This window comes from Talpa occidentalis, unplaced genomic scaffold (assembly GCF_014898055.3).
Source record: "Talpa occidentalis isolate TD23 unplaced genomic scaffold, MPIMG_talOcc4v2.1 talOcc4.3, whole genome shotgun sequence".
In the NCBI taxonomy this organism is placed as follows: domain Eukaryota; kingdom Metazoa; phylum Chordata; class Mammalia; order Eulipotyphla; family Talpidae; genus Talpa; species Talpa occidentalis.
In genome coordinates, this window is record NW_023603184.1 from 94,377,579 (window position 1) to 94,396,738 (window position 19,160).

Here is a 19,160-nt window from a genome sequence, read left to right on the forward strand (position 1 = left end):
CTATTAGTTAAGAGGCCTGAACTGCTCTAAAAGCACACATACAGAGAATAATATGACTGCATTAACTAAAAGTACATTAAATAGGCATGGTGACCTGAGAGAAACCATATGACAAACTGTTGGCCTTCTGTGTGAAGAACCCAGAATGCTTTTTACTTTAGTTATTAATACTGCTCCAGCTGTGCAGAATATGCTGGGGATAATGGGGAGAGGACATGTTTGCTAATATTTTATTGCAAATCCTAAAGTCTTAGAAAGGACAAAAGTCACTTTTCTTAACAAAATCTGGCACCTCCCTCAGAAAGAACTTCCTTACTTCCATTTTCTTATTTCCCGCTCAATAATGAGGATGGTAACAGATTTTTCACCTGTGAATGTTAACTCCTATACTTTTTAAGAACTTTTTTGGCTTTTCTCTGCTTTGTGGTTTCTCTCTTTTTTTTTCGTATTGTATTTCTCAGTTCTTCATAATCTATTGTATCTCTATCTGTATTTGCATCCTTCTGTTCATCCAAATCTCATTGGAAAAATTGAAGATTTCTACTTTTAATAGATATTAAAATCTGAAATATTCTATTTTTTTCTATTTTTCCCCAGTTACAAATCTTATAGAGTTTCTGCCACTTTACCTATTATATAAGTTCACATCCTATTATAGTCATTAGCACAAACTGTATAATTCTAGTTCATTTTACGAAACCATTATTTTAGTAAATACACGAGTTAATGGAACATTGTCAAATATAAAACTTCTAAACATGATTATTATAAAAGTACTTGATCTGTTGCCCATTTTCTCAGTTTTCTCCATTGAATGTTTTCTTTCGGAATGAAATCAATCTGTTTAAAATTCTATGTTGGCCTATATTTTACAATTTTTTTTTCTTGTGCTAGTTATATTCTCTAGAGTGAGTTTTCATTTATTCTTGTTTTCTTTTATAGTTGGGTAATTCCTTTCAGAGAGCCACTTAAATTGGCCTACAAATGAAATGGTGGGCTAAACATGAAAGAATGATGCAATAAAGAATGCTACATGTACAAGTGATCACGGTTTATCTATTACATAGTATCCCTTGCATTTGTACTCCCTTTTTTTAAAACTATAGGGGCTAAGATGTCTGAGGAAATCATTGCTTATGTCCCTCACTTTGTTGTCTCTGTCAAAGCAGAAACCCAAATAATCACATCTCTAAATGATTTAATATGATCCTGCTTATGTATGTTTTTTTTTATTCTCTGAATATTTTATTCTCTAAATAATTTAATGCTAAATAATAATATTCATTCTTTCAGTATTAGCAAGTCCTGAATATCTTTTCTTACAGACTCACAGCACAATTGATCTGGCTAGGAGAAAGTTAATTTTAGATATTAGAAATTTTAGGGTCAAGCAGAGTATAGTGAAAAATATTTTGCAATCAAAGCAAGTCTAGTACTGTGGCTTTTTTTTTTTTTTAAGTTCTGCACTAGGTGTTAACATTCTGGCAGAAATTTTCACATTATTTTCCATTACTTAAAAGGAGTTTTTGCAATGGATAATTGCTAATCTTGACCAGAAATAGCCTTTATCACCAAAGGGAATGCTATCTAATGAAAAAATATTGTAATTTTTAAGTCACTGAAGACCATTAAAATTTTTTTTGTCTTAATTGTAATGCTGGATTGTTTTTCTCAGCATAATCATTAGTATCACCGAAAGCATTTTATTAATAAAGCACTGTGCTAATGACTATTATAACTAGTTCTTTAAAAATAATGGTATAACATTTACTTTATGTATTATTCATTTGACAATTTTTAAATTGAATGGTTTCATTTCTCATGAATTGTAATGTATACCTTGCAAACTCCGTGGATCAAAGAATGTTAACTTTCATTGATTCTCCCAAACTGCTATATATATAGTAAGTGATCAATAAATATTTAAAGATTGTTTTGAGAAATAATCCCATATCACAAATTTACTATTTAATGTAAGTGTTTTGTTTTGACTTATTTTCTTACAAAATTTATATGTATTTACACTGTACAACATGTTTTGATAAATGCACATGTTTTATAATGCTTACTACAATCAAACTTACTACCATGCCCACCACCTCACAGTTACCTTTTTTTTTTCTGAGAACAGTTGAGATTTACTTAATAAATTTCAGCTAAATAATACACTATTATTAGCTATATTTACCATGTTTTGTTAGATCTTCAAAATTTGTTCATCCTATATAACTGAAACTCAGTACCCTATGACCAAAAGTTTCCTATTTCCCACACTCCTCAGCCCCTACTAACAATCCTTCTGCTCTCTGCTTCTATGAGTTTGATTTCTTTTAGATTCCACATATAAGTGAAATCATGCAAAACTTGTTTTTCTGTGTCTGGCTTATTTCACTTAGCATAATGTCCTCCAGATTCATCCACATTCTCACAGAAGACTGAATATCCTTCTTTTTAAAATGTGAATAATATTCCATTGTATAGTTATATCCCATTTTTTTGTATTCATTTATCCACGAACAGACACTTAGGTTATTTCCATATCTTGGCTACTGTAAATAATGTGAAATGCAAGGCTTTCATGGCAAGCTGGAATACTTGGGTATATATACCTACCTAAGTATTCTAGCTTGCCAAAAAAAAAAAATTACACACACAATTAGCAGTATCTCAAAATCAGCCTCTATAAGGAACTCTTAGGCAAGATTAAAATATTCACAAGCAATTAACTAGCAATTGATGAAGAATTGTCTCAGTGCCAGGATTATATATTTAGCTTGTACATATATAAGGGGCAGGACACTAATGCCAACTTTAATTTCTTATTATATCAAACTTAATTTTTACCAACTTCTAAAATTATTGAAACTTAGCGTATGTTTGAAGATAATTAGTAGACATGCATTTGTCAACAAGAATTTTTTCCTTTTCTGAGTGGAAGCATATGTTAGAGTCAAAATAAGACAATTGGATTTTGCTTTGGTTTTTCACTTCTAAATCTCAGGGCATGGACATGTGTGTGCATGTGCATGTGTGTGTGTAGGGGCACCAGGAATAAAATGCAGAATTTAGTAGGTCACAACTGTGTTTTTTTACGTAGCATTCTTTTCCTGACAAAAGGAAGAAAAAAATATGCTTTTAAAATTTACTTCAGGGCCTCCCCGGTGGCGCAGCGGTTGAGCGCTGGGTTGCGAAGCTGCCCACAGCCTCTGCGGCACTGGTTCGATCCCCGGTTGCTCCCCGGCCACCGGAGGAGGGTCCCGCATGGCGTGCAGACCTCTCCTGCCGCCCGCTGCTCCCCTCAGCAGTGTACTTCGGTCCTTCTGCCTGCTCTGCTCCCCTCTCTGGCTCTGGTGAATTCTCTCACCCTCCCGCGCTTCTGACTGTACCCAGTGCATGTATAAACAAACAAACAAACAAACAAATAAATAAATAAACATGCCTCTATAAAAAAAATAAAATAAAATTTACTTCAAATTAAAGTAAGTAGGCAAGTTTTTGGCAAATTATTATAGACTATAAGACAGTTAAATGATTCTTTTTTTTTAGAGATTTATTTATTTATACAAGAACTGGGGTAAAGGCCAGAGGCACGGGAAGGTGAGAGAATTCACCAGAGACAGAGTAGGGAGCAGAACAGGCAGACAAACCAAAAACACTGCAGAGGGGAGCAGTGGACGAGACAGGAGAGATCTACTGCACCATGTGGGTATCTCCCTGGCCAGCCAGGAATCGAACCCACATTGCAGAGGCTGAGGACAGCTTCGCAGCGTTCTGCTCAACCCACTGCACCACCAGGGAGGCCCAGTTAAATGATTCTTTAAATAGCATCGATGCCCTTAAGAATTGAGGACAAAACCCAGGCAGGTTCAACGAATATTTAGTAGAAGACTTTTATAACCTCACAAAAGACTGAAGATGATACATAAGTATACATACGTGTTTACAAAGGAGCTGTGAAGTTCCTGGGTACTCTTTATATTTACTATTCTCCTTACTCATTGTTTTGCTTGTAATTAGTCTACTAGCATCTCTAGACATGGGGATAAGAAGGAAATAACAAATCCAAGGGTTCATGTTTGCTATTTTAACTTTTTTTTTTTTTTTACAGAATTTTGAGAGAAGGAAAATTAAAACTATAATTAAAGCCTGGGGGGATCTTCTTTATTTTTTTCAATTAGCCAAGTTTTGTGCTCTGTATTAGCTTCACATGGATTATTGGCATTCAGTTTTAAGTAGCAAGAAAGGTATTTGCAGTTAGATTAGAAAAGGAAACAAATGTTTTACATAAGTATAAGGTATGCTACTAACAATATTTCTTAATAACCCTTGCTTTAGGGATATTTCTTCCAAGTAGATATTACTAGTTGCTTGCTTGGTTAGCAATGCGGGTCTTGGTGATTTATTCAGAATCTTTTGAAGGTTTTTATTTTCTGCTATTCAATGACTTCTAGGCCTGAGGCTTTGTTCATTGTGTGGACTCTCTGTTGGTGCCCAGTTCTTCAGTCCATATTTTTCTGTAAATTATTTCTTTATCATGGCATAATTCAAATTATGTCTAGATCCAGTATATCAAATACTAACGAGGTCCCTGGGTCACTTTAAATATGTTTTTTTTTTATTTTGACATAAAAAGTAATACTTTAGTAATTAATCTTTAAAACACAGTAAGAGAAACCAAAATGAATTTAAAAGAAACATTTTTATTTCAAAATATTAATGTTAAAATGCTCAGTTTTTCTTGGGAAAATAATTTTTTTGACTTTGCTGCCACCTCATGGCTAAGGCAGTCATTCAAAATGGTACTTCAGAGGCTCATAAAAATGAACACCAGGGAAATGAAAGACCATAGAAAGATCATAGTAAATATGATATTTGTCTTGCTTGTGTAGTAACATTTTATTTTTTGTCCTTCAATCTGAGTTTGAGCCCTATCTTCAACTCCCAATTTTATTTCAGTAGTGATATATCAGTTTTCCTATTGCTTTTTTTTTTTTTTTTTTTTTTACCCTTTTCGGTTGCTCTTGACGGGGTAATTCAAAATCATGGTTCTTCTTTAATCTGTAGTAATATTGCCACCTTAAACACTGCGCTTAAGCACTGTGTCCCTTAGCAGTGGTGAGGCAATAGCAAATGCCCTAACCCTTCTACACCTCAGTTTCCTCAGATATGAAATAGAAAATTACCTATTTTATACGGTTGATCAGAAAATAAAGATGATATATCTAAATGCTTTGGCATTGTGCCTGACCAACCATTCATTCTCTTTAACTATCAGTAAGTCTGGTCTTACTCACCTAGGGGTTGAGTCTTGGTGCTATCATCTGGACAGCCTGAGTTCTGCGTTGGATCCCAGCCAGGGAGCTACCCACATGACACAGAAGAACTCTCCTGTCTCACCCACTGCTCCCCTTAGCAGGGTATTTCAGTAGATCTGCCTGTTCTGCTCCCCACTCTGTCTCTCGTGAATCCTCTCACCCCCTGCACTTCTGGCTTGTACCCCAGTTCTTCTAGGTAAAAATAAATATGTATAAAAAAGAACTTAATAAATATTAAGTTAAATACACAATGTATGGTAAAGCCAAATAGTATTAGAGATGTAAGTTTAATTTGAAAAAGGCAAAAATTTAAAAAGTGATTCATGTTCAAATTTAGTATAATATACATCTTTCATAGTGGCTATTCTATCCAAATAGAATTTGTGAAGCACACTGTGCTGTCAGGTCATTGTGAGAGCCACAGTGAAGTTTCATCATCTCTGTTCTTATTGATCTTAAGAAGTTAATTTACTGGAGGTGTTATGTACCTTTTCCCCATCATCACGCCATTTGTTTTATTTCCTCCTTCAGGAATGCAAGTCTCTGCATGGAGAGTACATCGGACGAGCCTGTGGCCACGAGCACCCGTATGTTCCAGATGTTCTCTTTTGGTCGGTGATTTTGTTCTTTTCCACAGTGACTATGTCGGCCACCCTGAAGCAGTTCAAGACTAGCCGCTATTTCCCAACCAAGGTACTGAATCTACCATTTTCCTGATCCAAACATAAACCAACATAAAGCAGTTATTGCCATAAGTGTTTTAGGACAAAAGAAAGAGCAATTGCAGTCAGAGGAGGAGCCACTAAAAAAAAAAAGCTTTTGTAAGAGAGAGCTGCCAGTGAGGAGATGGATGTGGCAACAGCGGTGGAGGTGGAGAGGAAGCACTTTGTGACTTAGGTGCTAGGAGTACATATGCCCTCAAGCTTGTCTCTCCTAACTTCCAATTCCAAAGATAAGCACCCACTTTCCCGCTTACGCTTTTGGAATCAAAAGCACACACTGCCTCGCTGATTGTCACTTTCTTGCCCAGTGAACAGTGGGAACTATTCCAGCCTGACAGATACCTCGTAAGAGCCACTGTTAGATTCTCTAATTGGGGAAGCCCCTACGAGACTCATTGGAACACTATTCTCTTTTTCGTTTTTAAAGTGTCAGTTCCTCCCCCTAACCCACCACGTTTTGCATCTGCATATTTGGAAAGGAAAGTAAACAGAGAAACAGCTTAGTTCAATATTTAACACTGCAAAGTAACACCTATAATGTCTGACTCAGCCAAAAAGAAAAAAAAGAAAAAAGAAAAGAAACAAGAAAACAAGCTTTTTAGGGATGAGCTGAGGATTATGATCAAAATTATACTCTGGGAATATGTTTCAAGAACTGTTTCTTCCAGAGAAAACTTCTGTTTTTGTCACCTCTTTCTTCCCTAAAGTGGAAAATTCATTTATTTCCCCAGGAAGTTTTATTTCATTAACTATGTTTGTATTGTTTTTTATTTTTATAAAAAATTATGTCTTTATAAATAAATCAATCTTGGGGGGGGGTTGTGTGTGTGTCATAAAGACATCCTACTAGAAACCAGATCTGGTGGATAATTATGTAAGTGTTTTTGCTCAAAGATAGCTTTCTGAATGAAAAATTACTTAAAAAATTGACACATAGAATTACTTACCAATTTGTACACTCCATTGTGCACATTTCCATACTCCACAGTTATATCCCAGATTGAAAAACTAAAATGTTATCCTTCTTCAGTAAAACATATAATTTTATTTTTGGTGCTTCAGGGTTAGCATATTAAATTACTACCTGTGTGAGAAACAAGTCTTAAAATTCAACCAAGAACTGGCTTGCGACCTTATTTTACTTTCTAAATATTTATACTTTTGGGTTCATGATAAACTTAAATTTTAAATAAATATTGAAAACAGCACAATCACCACTGCAGTTTTTCCATAATGCCTTTTTCTAGAAAGGTTGAATGTGTATCCATCATAATGACAAAGATCCATAAATATCTATTCAGGTCCTGACTGATCTAAGAGTTTCATTATAGTATGCATAAAATGTAATATTGTGATATTATGTCAGAAAGTATTTGTAAGTGTGACTCTGGATTATGTTCCTGAGTACTCCTTAGTGTTTACAGTTCCTTCAAATGACAAATGTTTTCATTACTTTTAGGTTCGATCCATAGTGAGTGACTTTGCTGTCTTTCTTACAATTCTGTGTATGGTATTAATTGACTATGCCATTGGGATCCCATCTCCGAAACTAAAAGTACCAAGTGTTTTCAAGGTGAAGTTATAACATTTGCTATCTATATCTCTAACTCTGGAGGTTTAATCATCATTTAAATGATGGCTATAACACTAGTGCTTGGGATGTTCAAGGAAATATAAAGAATATAGATTAATGGAGCAGTAAATGAAATGCCCACAGCATGATTACATATTGGCCTAATATTTATATCTGCATATAAAAGACAGGGAAGCCTCTTAAGATTTTGAAATGAAGGGAGATGCATTATATTGATGTAGGATCACACAGTGAATAGAGCCTGGAAAACAGATAAAATTAGGTCTGGAGTAGTTTCTGACCATGCTACTAAGTAAACATGTGACCTTGGACCACTTACTCAGCTTCTCCGAGTCTCCGTTTTCTCATCAGTTACATAGGGCTTGGGACTTCCTCATGGGATTGTTGTCAAAACGAAATTCTTTGGGACTCAACTAAGGCCTTAGTCAGGTTTAGAATCTTTCTCTGAGCCCCTGATGTAATCCAGGATCTTTTATTTTCAAGTAATGACCAATGCACACATCTAACAAGAGTTATATACAGTTGTCAGCATGCTGTTTGTAATATAAACACATTTGTAAACCACAAACAGTAAATATCAATATTATTTTATTTAATAAAAATATTAAGTACACAGATATTTGAATCTGGATGTCAGAGTTCAAATCTTACCTCCAGTTCTTGGATCTTCCACAATTTACTGGATCTCTTTATGCCTTCATTCTCTTTGTCTACATTTTCTTTAGAGTATTGTGAAAAAAAAAAAAAAAAGATGGATTAAAATATTTAAAGCATTTAAAATGGTACCTGGTAACTTACAAGTGCTTTGTGGATATTAGTAGTAGTAGCATAGCTCACTTGGCATATCAATTTATAATTAGGGCTTTCCTGGTAGCCTCTAGAAGACTTAATTAGATTAGGTGTTCATTTACCCGATTAATAACTGTATACCTTCTTTTATTTTTTACAGCCCACCAGAGATGATCGTGGCTGGTTTGTTACACCTTTAGGTCCAAATCCATGGTGGACAGTATTAGCAGCTATTATTCCAGCTTTGCTTTGTACTATTCTAATTTTTATGGACCAACAAATTACAGCTGTTATCATCAACAGAAAAGAACATAAGCTAAAGGTATATTTTAAGATTCATAGTGATGGAAATCATGGTGACTTAACTGATATCACTTGATACTTTTTATTGTGTATCATTTGTACAGTGAAATACTGAAATAATATTTTCAGGTGCATAATTTTATTTTCTGTATTCATCATACTTTGCCTTATAATGACCTTAAAATTATTTATTTGTTTGTTTATGGTCTTGGCTGAGCTCTAAACTCTGAAGTCTTACCTCCAGGACATAAAGTAAAAAACATTGCTGAAGTTCTAACTTTCTTTACCATGTTTGAAATATTTTAGTGAAACAACAGTCTATTCTGGAAAAGTGTAACTTTACCACTTTACCTTACATATGAGATTCCTCTATTTATCTGACCCTAAGTATGTTTGATTGTATTCATTATTGGAATCAGTTACATCTTCAGATATTTCTCATTTTCTTTAGTTATTCCTTTGTTTATAAATACTTATAACAAAACCCGATCATAAATGTGATACTTTGCAAGTGACATCTTTGCTGATTTTTATTGCAGATTTCAATTATATTTTAACAGAAAGTATGAGTATGGATCTATCTTATTTATATTCTTACCCTGCCATTTTGCAAGTGTGAATAATCATAAAGTTGTTCACTGGTTTGCAATTTGTTTGAGATATGTAATGTGTTAGATAAAATACATAAAGATCATTAAATAGTTAAAAATAACCTGATTCCAACCTATAAAAACAAAGCATGCACAATCTTGTTTTGTTCTTATATTGTGGTGTAATTGCCAGCTATCTTCACATACTTTTAAAATTCTACAAAAAGATTGAGTGTCAGAGCAACAGAAATCATGCTATATACAATTTCACAGGTATGGTTGTTAGAAATATTTCAAAATCTCTGATTGGACTATTTGATAGAAGTAGTAATGACATAAATGTAAGAAGGCAGGATTATATGTAATAAATCTCACTAAAAAAGGAATTTCAGGTACATATTGGAGAGGTTATATGACTATCTTAAAACAAAGAACATTCTTCATTGTCTTTGTAGAAAGTAATATAAGAGTGCCAGACTATTTTAAAGGAGTTCATTCAATTCACTTGTTATTTTTTGCCAAATAAAATTTTTGATTATTAAAGATATATTCTTATAAAGCCCTAGAAATTATGTCTATGTTGTGCTGGTAAATGTTTAACTGCCAGTTCTTGGTGTCAAAATAATGAGATACCCTGATTTATAATGTTTGCTAACTTTCATGGTGTGATTACTACTACCATGGCCCATTTCAATCTACCTATGTGACATCAATTGACAGGAAAAGTTCTTTTTTTTTTTTTTTTTCAATTAAGCAGTTGGCTCTTGTAAGTTTATATTAGCTGATTCCAAAATGCCTCTGAATGATGCCATTTCATCTTAGGAACTTTAAATCATTGACAACTCTCAGAACAAGGAATTCCATTTTTTAACTTTACCTACTTATTCAGTATCAATAGCTTAAAATATTATTTGTTTTCAAAATATCAGCTTTCTGCAAAAGCAGAAATCACAACCTAATTACTAGTTAAGTAGTTGAATAAATGGATCTGTAAAATGTCTGAGGACCTTATGTGGGATGTCGTTTGTCTATTACAAAGAAGTAGGAAAACAGTTTTCCTAGACATCAGTTTACTTTGTAAACCTGAAAACCTCTCTGTTTTTATTATAAAATATGTGTTTTTGGTTTTTAAAAAATTAGACAATATAAAAAGTTAAAAGACAAAGTGGAAAACACTTTAATTTCATTTCCTAGAGATAACATTGTTAACACTTTGTTATGTATCCAAATATATATTTTCATACTCCATATGTTACTTATATTATTTTTAATATAAGAACAAAATCAAGGTAATAGTTCATAGTGACAATATAAATCTGCATTATCAATTTTAATGGCTGTATATGTATTTCATTGTATGATATATGTTTTAGAAAAAGTGAGCTAAAAAGTATCTCCCTTTCAAAGGATTTTTTTTTAGTCTTTATAATTGGGTAGAAATCTCACTAATTTTACTGAAAGGTTAATTAAGGTTATCAGCTAAACTGATATAGATAGTACTTGTTTCTAGTTATTAATGGAATCATATTAAAACAAAATGTGGAACTAACTGTGGATTTGCTGAGGGCAGTGGTGCTTTCTGGTCATTCTGTGTCTTCACTCTTTTGAGGTCCCTCCACCATATAACCCTAGTAGCTCTTTCTTTGTGTTCTTCATGGGACTGTGGTAGGTCATTGACATTCCCATTTCTCAAGTTCCAGATCCACACATAAATATATTTCCCCCCTCGTATGTCATGTAAATCGCTAAAATATAATAAAGCATTTCTTAAGTGATCCTTTTAAGTGCCTGCCATATAATTAAATGTTGATTTAAAGCATTTACTATATTGGGTCAGTAAAATAAGCTTGAGGCTATTTTACTGAACCATATTACATTATTTGTGTATTACTTTTATTGCAAAAATAAATGACTGTCATCAAAAGATTCACATATTGCCCCTTAGCTGCCTGGAAACAATGAACAATAGAGAAAATCTGGCTCTCTGTGGCCACTAGTAGAAGAGTCAGTCTGTTCTTGTCACTATGAATCTGAACACTTCATCCTCATCCTTGATTATGGATATTTGCAAAGCAAATTCCTTCCTGTGAAGACATACTGTCTACACTACACACTTCTTTTTTTGGCCTATAACCCTCATGTTCTATAAGCTCCAGTATAGTGTGGTCTGCTGCTACTGATTTTCCTGATAACAGCAACAAAAAATATCAGCTTCTCAGAACATTCTTTATTCAGAGTAACGGTTTGTTCCATAGCTGTTCCCCCTTACCCCCACCCCCCACCTGTTGCTTCAATGAAATGTTTGCACAATGTCCTGGCTTTGACTACAAAAAGGCACGTTTCTTCAGTATATCCCCAGACCACAAGTTAACCACAGTTTCAGCTTTTACTAGTGAGCTTGTTCTCACTTGAAAACCCATTTTTGCCTTGATTACATTCCCTGAATTCATTTAATGAATCTTTTTTTTTTTTCCTGGCTCCTGCATCAAATACCTGGTAGATTCACATCATGCATCTAAGTATATGCCATATAGCCAAGTAACCTCAGAATTCATCATTTTATTTCTCTCTCCCAAATTTATATTTTAGATCCTTTTCACTTTTTCTTCACTTCCATTACCAAAACTAGTTGATGGTCTTTGAGAGGATATTTTGCATGCCATTGAAAGTGTTTTATCACTTTGTGAGCATTGCTACATACACAGTAAAGCGGTGTTGACTACAGAGGCAAGTCTGCACTGGATAAAGCAACTTACTTCTGTCTAAGAAGGAAGAAATTCAAAATTAGCAAAACTCCAGCTCAGGCATTTATGATTTTGGAGGGTTTCTCAAGAGTGAGAGAACGTACAAATGTAAAAAATTTGAGAATGCAAATTATCATACATATTAGAGATAGATATAGTTATAAATTCATACTTTCTCTGGCATTTTTGTTTGTTTTTCTCTAAAGAAGACAGATAGGTATAGATTAACTGAATACCTTTGAAAAACATTCAAAATATCTGCATGTTTTTTTAATTGCATTCCCTGAAAGTGGAAAGAGATATTATCTTACATAAAAGAAAGTTTCTATTAAGATATAACTGTGGGCTTTTCTACATGTTTCTGTAGACAGTTCAGGCTTCTTTTGACATCATTTTTAATAAACAGCAATACAATCTCAGATCACTTGAGTAAATGAATGCATTTGCAACATTCATTTGGCACCACATTCTCTTGATGATTATGGCATTTGATATGTTCTTTTTTGCCCTCTTTGTCAGCCTGGTTCTTCATGTCAATCTATAGTCTTTTATGTGGTTAACTTGACAGATGCAGGAAATTGCTGCCAAGCTTTGAAATGAATTTTTTCAGCAGTGGCATCTGGGTATCAGATGGTCCTCTTGGCTGGCCTCTTGTCTTGCTGCATATTGGTTTTAGTGGGGTCTGGTGTAGTATCACCTGTTGCTATGCTCCCTTTTCCTCCCATATGTCCATTTCCCGTGATTCATGGATGAATGTGAGAATAAAAGCTCTGGTTCTGTCTTTATTTCAGAAAAAAAAATATACAGAAATATGTTAGAAGGTTCAGAGTTCTCTCTCTGACAAAGGGATACTTCCCTTTGGCTGGCATGCCTATCAGCCAATAATTTGGTTACAAAGACCAAGTTTTTAAAAGACATTTTAAATGAAAGGTAAGAAGAAGGATGATGATTAATTAGTGGAAGTGCCAGAAATTCTTTATTTCCTTTGATTCACATTAAATTAAGATGCTCTCATTATTGTACAACATAATCAGGGGGAAATTATTTTTGTTTTCATTATGCACTTTTACTGTACAAAGCTAGCTTTCTAAATTTAAAAAGGAAATTATTTCCTTGGAAAGTAGTATTTTTTTGCTTCCTGCAATCCAGAACCCCACTATTTGCATTTCTATCATATTTTTGAAACACTAAATGAGACCTCTAAAAAATCACTCTCATAAAGAAGGCCTTTGTATTATTGTTAAGCCACAGTGAGCATGCACCCTGGGAAATCCAGAGTATGCTGAAATCATAAGCCTACTCTCAAGGTCCCCTCTCCTCTGCCATCCTGTGATGAAAGTCTTATGCCCACCGACACCTCTTTCACCTTCTTTTCTCTTCTGGCAGGACCACAGTGTAACAAAACAGCCTAGAGGGCGCCATTCACGTTGTCCTCCCTCAGTAGTAGGGGCTAGAGTAGTTAGGTCCTTCACTACACTATATTCTTCTTATTGGCGAGTTCCTAACAAAACATGCCTCTAACTGATTAAAACATTGTTATTCACAAAGACCAGCATTTGAGTTCTATTCTAAAAAACATTGTTATTTACAGACACCATCATTTGAGTTCTATTCTATGTAATTACATCTTTCAAAATTCCCTGTGAAAAGACCACGGGGTTATATTATGGCCCTGGGGAAGCTACTTCCTAAGCCTTTTGGTTGTGCAGGATGTTTCTCTTCCCACTCTCCAAGCTCTAGGTAATGATCATCTTTCTGGAGTTATTGGGAGAGAAAAGCCATATTCATGAGGGAAATTCTGTAGCATTGGTCCAGCTGCACCGACCTAGGGAAGAGGACCAAGGTATTGAGGACAGTGCAGCAAGAAAAGGTCCTGGTCTATAATGTCCATTTTTTACTCACTGCCATCTCCTGCACTTTTATAATTTGGCAGGAATAAGCAGAAAGGGAAGGAAGTACAACTGACTTTAAGAATAGCTTTGTAATAAAACAATGAACAAAACAAAATAGTAAAAAGAAAATACTATGATGACAAATAGGCAACAGATACTCTGCCTCACACTCCAGCCCACATGAGCTTTCAGATGAACTCAAAATTGCTTACAGTTTGGTAAAACTGCCTGTAAAAAAAGCCAAAATTATTCGTCTAGAAGAATTGGTAATTTCTGCTCATGTTCATAATAACAAATTTAACAGCTATATTTATTTTTAAATTATACTTATTGAATTTGATCCTGAAAGATGTTTCCTTGCTGCACATTTCTCTTTTAAAAAGTCAATCTGTAGCCTACTGATTGCTTATTGTGTGCCAATGTTTGTGCTGAGACTGTGGGAAATACAAAATAATTATATGTTACCTGCTCCTCAGAAACATATACTTTTATCGAGGAGCTCTAAAGCAAATAAATACAAAAGAAAAAATTATTGTTCAACTGCTAGAATATAATTGTCACTAACAATTACTGGGCACTTACTATGTACCAAGCATTGTTCTAAATAGCTGCAAAGTTAAATAATTTAATTCTCATAGCAACCCAGTGAGGTACCTCCTGTTACCATTGTCCCTTTTCTCAGATAGGAAAACAGAGACACAACAGGTTAAATGATTTTCCCCAAAAGCATCAGTGGAGTCAGCATTTGATCCCAGGCCAGCCCTCTTCAGAACCTAAACCCTTAACTATCTTGCTATAACTACCTTACAAGAAGTAGTCAGGAAAGTTGGAATACAAAATAGGCCAAACCATATAAGACCTCTGAGGTGTTACATGGACCATTACCTGCTGGGGGTGGAGGGAGAGCGTGGCACTGTGCTTTCCCATCTTCGGTTTGTCTCAGAGAGAACTTACCTGGTGGACCTCTCAAAGACAACAGTCTCCAGGCCCCCACATTTCTATCTGCTCCCTGCACCTGTGTTTTCCTCACTCACATTTCCTATCTGCTCCTAGAAAGTACTTAAATTGGCAACACCTAGAGATCAATGATACCAGGCAGCACGGAACAAACACTATCATTTCTGAAAGAGGCTAAACTTATCTAGTGTTGAATCTGAAATGAATGAACACAAGGTAGTATTATATTAATATTAGGATAAAAATGAAAGTGTACAGGAAACTTAAATCTCATGGCATTACTTTTCCCAGTAAAAATCATCTTTGAGGCAAAACAGAGCAGTTGGACAGTGGGTGTATTTGACAAGTTTTTCTCTTGAACATGTGATATGAAGGGCTTCTGAGGTATTGTCAGGAAGTGATTTTTTTATTCACAACCAGGTCATTCTTAGGTCTCTCATTGGTGCAGTTCTTACTTTACTTTCTCAATTTGATAACTGGTATATGGCTGCTGCTCAATAATATTTTGTATGAAATAATAATGAATGAACAGACACATGAATTGTGAATTAACTTGCCCATTTAAGGAAATTGTGGGAAGTAGCTATACTTGATATTAACGTTATTAACCCAATAGAAATAGAATGGAAACATGTAACATGAACTCAGAAATACACCTATTAAAGTACATAGAAACCACTGTAATTGTAACCATAATAGAAACAGCTGCAACTTTAAGTGAATTACATATTACCTTTTTATCTTTAATTTTGCATTTTAGAATCAGTTGTGGAAGACAGTTTCTCTTTTCTTACTGTTCTATGGTTGTAATATCGTTTGTTTTTATACTAAACCCAGATCTATGAGAATTCCTTTTTCTTTCTTTCAACAGAAAGGTTGTGGGTACCATCTGGATCTATTAATGGTGGCTGTCATGCTTGGTGTGTGCTCCATCATGGGTCTGCCATGGTTCGTGGCTGCCACTGTGCTCTCCATCACTCACGTCAACAGCCTAAAACTGGAATCAGAGTGTTCAGCTCCAGGAGAACAACCAAAATTTCTTGGCATTCGGGAGCAAAGGGTTACTGGGCTTATGATTTTTATTCTTATGGGCTCTTCAGTCTTTATGACCAGTATTCTGAAGGTAATGAAATTTGTTTTTGTGAATTTAAGATAAGGTAGAATGTATTATTGCTTAAGCAATTTCATTTGAAATTCATTTGAATCTAATCCCCAAATTTGCAAATATTGTATGGCATGTGATGAAAGTAAAATTTTTTTGTTTATATAACTTCTTAACAGGGAAAATTATGTGGTATATTTTAGAATCCTAAAACACATATTTTCCCTGGTAAAGTAAAATTTGATATATAAATTGTTATCCTAAGTTTGAAATGTGATCAAGTTATAGGGAAAAGTCACTCATTAATTCTGACAGATTTGTGTCCTGAATGACTTTGTGAAATAAATTTTCTATGTTCTTCTCAGTTGAAAAATATATTTGCTGTTAACATCACCTAATATAAGATAGAGGGGCAAAGATGCATACTGTCTGGTCTTGGTCACATATGCAGTTTTATATTTTAAAGGTTTCATAAAACTATAACATGGATATTTTCACCTTTAAAAAAATTTGAATCCATTTTGAAGAATTTTTTAAAAGATTTTATTTATTTATTCATATAAGAACAGGGGTATAGGCCAAAGGTGTGGGGAGTAAGATGATTCACCAGAGACAGAATGGAGAGCAGAACAGGAGATTCTACTGAAATACATTGCTGAGGGGAGCAGCCGGCGAATAGGAGAGGTCTGATTTGCCATGTGGGTTAGCTCCCTGGCTGGGGATCGAACTCATGCTGCAATGGCTGCCTATAACTTCATAGTGCTGAGACTTAACCCCTTGTGCCACCAGGGAGGCCCTCCATTTTGAAGATTATTAAAGAGTAATTATTTTGATCAAATACTTGGGAATAAACCTAACAAAAGAGATAAAGGACCTATACAAAGAAAACTATAAAACACTGTTAAAAGAAATAGAAGAAGACACAAAAAAATGGAAAGACATCCCCTGCTCATGGATTGGAAGAATTAACATTATCAAAATGGCCATCCTACCAAAAGCAATTTATAGATTCAGTGCTATTCTAATAAAAATTTCAATGAAATTCTTCAAAGAAATAGAACAAATATTGATGAAATTCATATGGAGCCACCAAAAACCCCAAATAGCCAAAGCTCTCCTGAAAAAAAAGAAGGGAATAGAGGTATCAGACTCCCAAACTTCAAACTAAACTACAAACCCATAATAATCAAAGCTGCATGGTATTGGAACAAGTACAGACACACGGACCAATGGAACTGAATAGAGAATCCAGAAACAAACCCACAGATTTACAGTCAACTAATCTTTGACAAAGGAGCAAAGAAAGTTTGTTTAATAAATGGTGCTGGGAAAACTGGGTCGCTACATGCAAAAGAATGAAGCTTGATTACTACCTCACGCCATGCACAAAAACCAACTCAAAATGGATTAAAGAACTAGACATAAGACCTGAAACCATAAAATATATAGAAGGAAATATAGGCAAAACACTACAAAACATACACCTTAGTAACATCTTTAAAGACACATCACCCAAAGCAGTGATAGTGAAGGAAATGATAAACAGCTGGGACTATATCAAATTAAAGTGCTTCTGTACAGTAAAAAAGATAGTAACCAATACAAAGAGAAACCCCACTAACTGGGAGAAATTTTTTCCACACAACACTAATGATAAAGGGCTGATCACAAAAATCTACAAAGAGCTGATGAGACTCAACAAAAACAAAGTAAATAACCCAGTCAAAATGGGCAGAACTAAAAAGAAACTTCTCCAAAGAGGAAATGCAAATGGTGAACAGGCACATGAAAAAACGTTCAACATACTTGTAATCAGGGAAATGCAAATCAAAACTACAATGAGATACCATCTTACACCAGTGAGAATGGCACATATTAAAAAAACTAGCAACAACAAATGTTGGCGAGGATGTGGAGAAAAAGGAACTCTCCTGCACTGCTGGTGGGAGTGCAAAATGGTGCAACCACTATGGAAAGCTGTGTGGAGATTCCTCAATCTGCTAAAGATGGAGCTTCCATATGATCTAGCAATTCCACTCCTAGGTACTCACCCAGAGGACACAAAATCATTAATTCCAAAGGGTACCTGCACCTCTATGTTTATAGCAGCACTATTTACAATAGCTAAGCTATGGAAACAACACAAATGCGCAAAAATAGATGACCTGATCAAGAAGATGTGGTGCATATACACAATGGAATATTATTCAGCATTCAAAAAAGATAATTCATGCAATTTGCAGCACCATGGATGGAGCTGGAAGGGATCATGCTCAGTGAAATAAGCCAGAAAGAAAAAGAAAAATACCAGATGGTCTCACTCATAGCAGGAATTTAGAAAACCTAAATAAGGGACCAGGAAAAAGACTAATTATAATAAAGTAAAAGTCAAAATCAACAAGCAACTATAAACCAGAGACACACTATGGGGTGGGGGAGGAGGGGGGAGGATCAAAACAAGGAGGGATAGGAATTGTATGGGGACTATAACCAAGATGAAAATGCATACATTGTGCAAAAATAAAAAATGATGTAAAAATATATAAAATTTTAAAAAGGCAAAAGATATAAAGAAAAAAAGTAATTAGTTTGTCATATAATTTTGGGCAGCTATTTCCAAGGGTGTCTTAGTTGCATTTTAAGTTTTAACTCATTTTAGTCATCTACAATTCGAAAATTCCACTTGAATTACATAATCATTTATACAAGATTTTTTGTATTTAATCAATTATACAAGTACATTTGCAAGAATTAATTTCTAAGCTCTGAAAGTATTTATAGAGATAAAATAATGCTGAACTATTCCAATAAAAGGAGAAAAGTGAAGCAATCTCTAAGTTTACAAATATCTGGTGTAAGTAGAAAATTCTAAATGTTAGTTCTATTCCTTAACTTTAATCCAAATATCTTACCATTGAGAAACAAAGTTCAAATTTACCCACAAAGTATCATAATAGTAATTGCTAGTATTAGGATGTACCATGTATATTTTTATAGGTCTTATTAAGTGGCTTATGACAACCCTATTACTGTCATTCCCTTTTAGATATTGGGAAATCAAGGCACCGAAAGCTAATATAACTTACCTATGTTTACACAGGTAAAAAGTACTAGAGCAGGGATTCAAACCCATGACTCCTGCCTTCTCCTGC

At 34.5% G+C, this 19,160-nt stretch overlaps 1 protein-coding gene across 1 annotated transcript in view; it reads left to right on the top strand.

The window, feature by feature from the left end:
- SLC4A10 (solute carrier family 4 member 10) overlaps positions 1–19,160 on the top strand; it is a 109,618-nt gene that overhangs the window by 63,836 nt on the left and 26,622 nt on the right. The window contains 4 exon segments of the mRNA XM_054699784.1: positions 5,847–6,008; positions 7,497–7,610; positions 8,581–8,742; positions 15,778–16,029. Coding sequence (XP_054555759.1) covers positions 5,847–6,008; positions 7,497–7,610; positions 8,581–8,742; positions 15,778–16,029 — 690 coding nt within the window.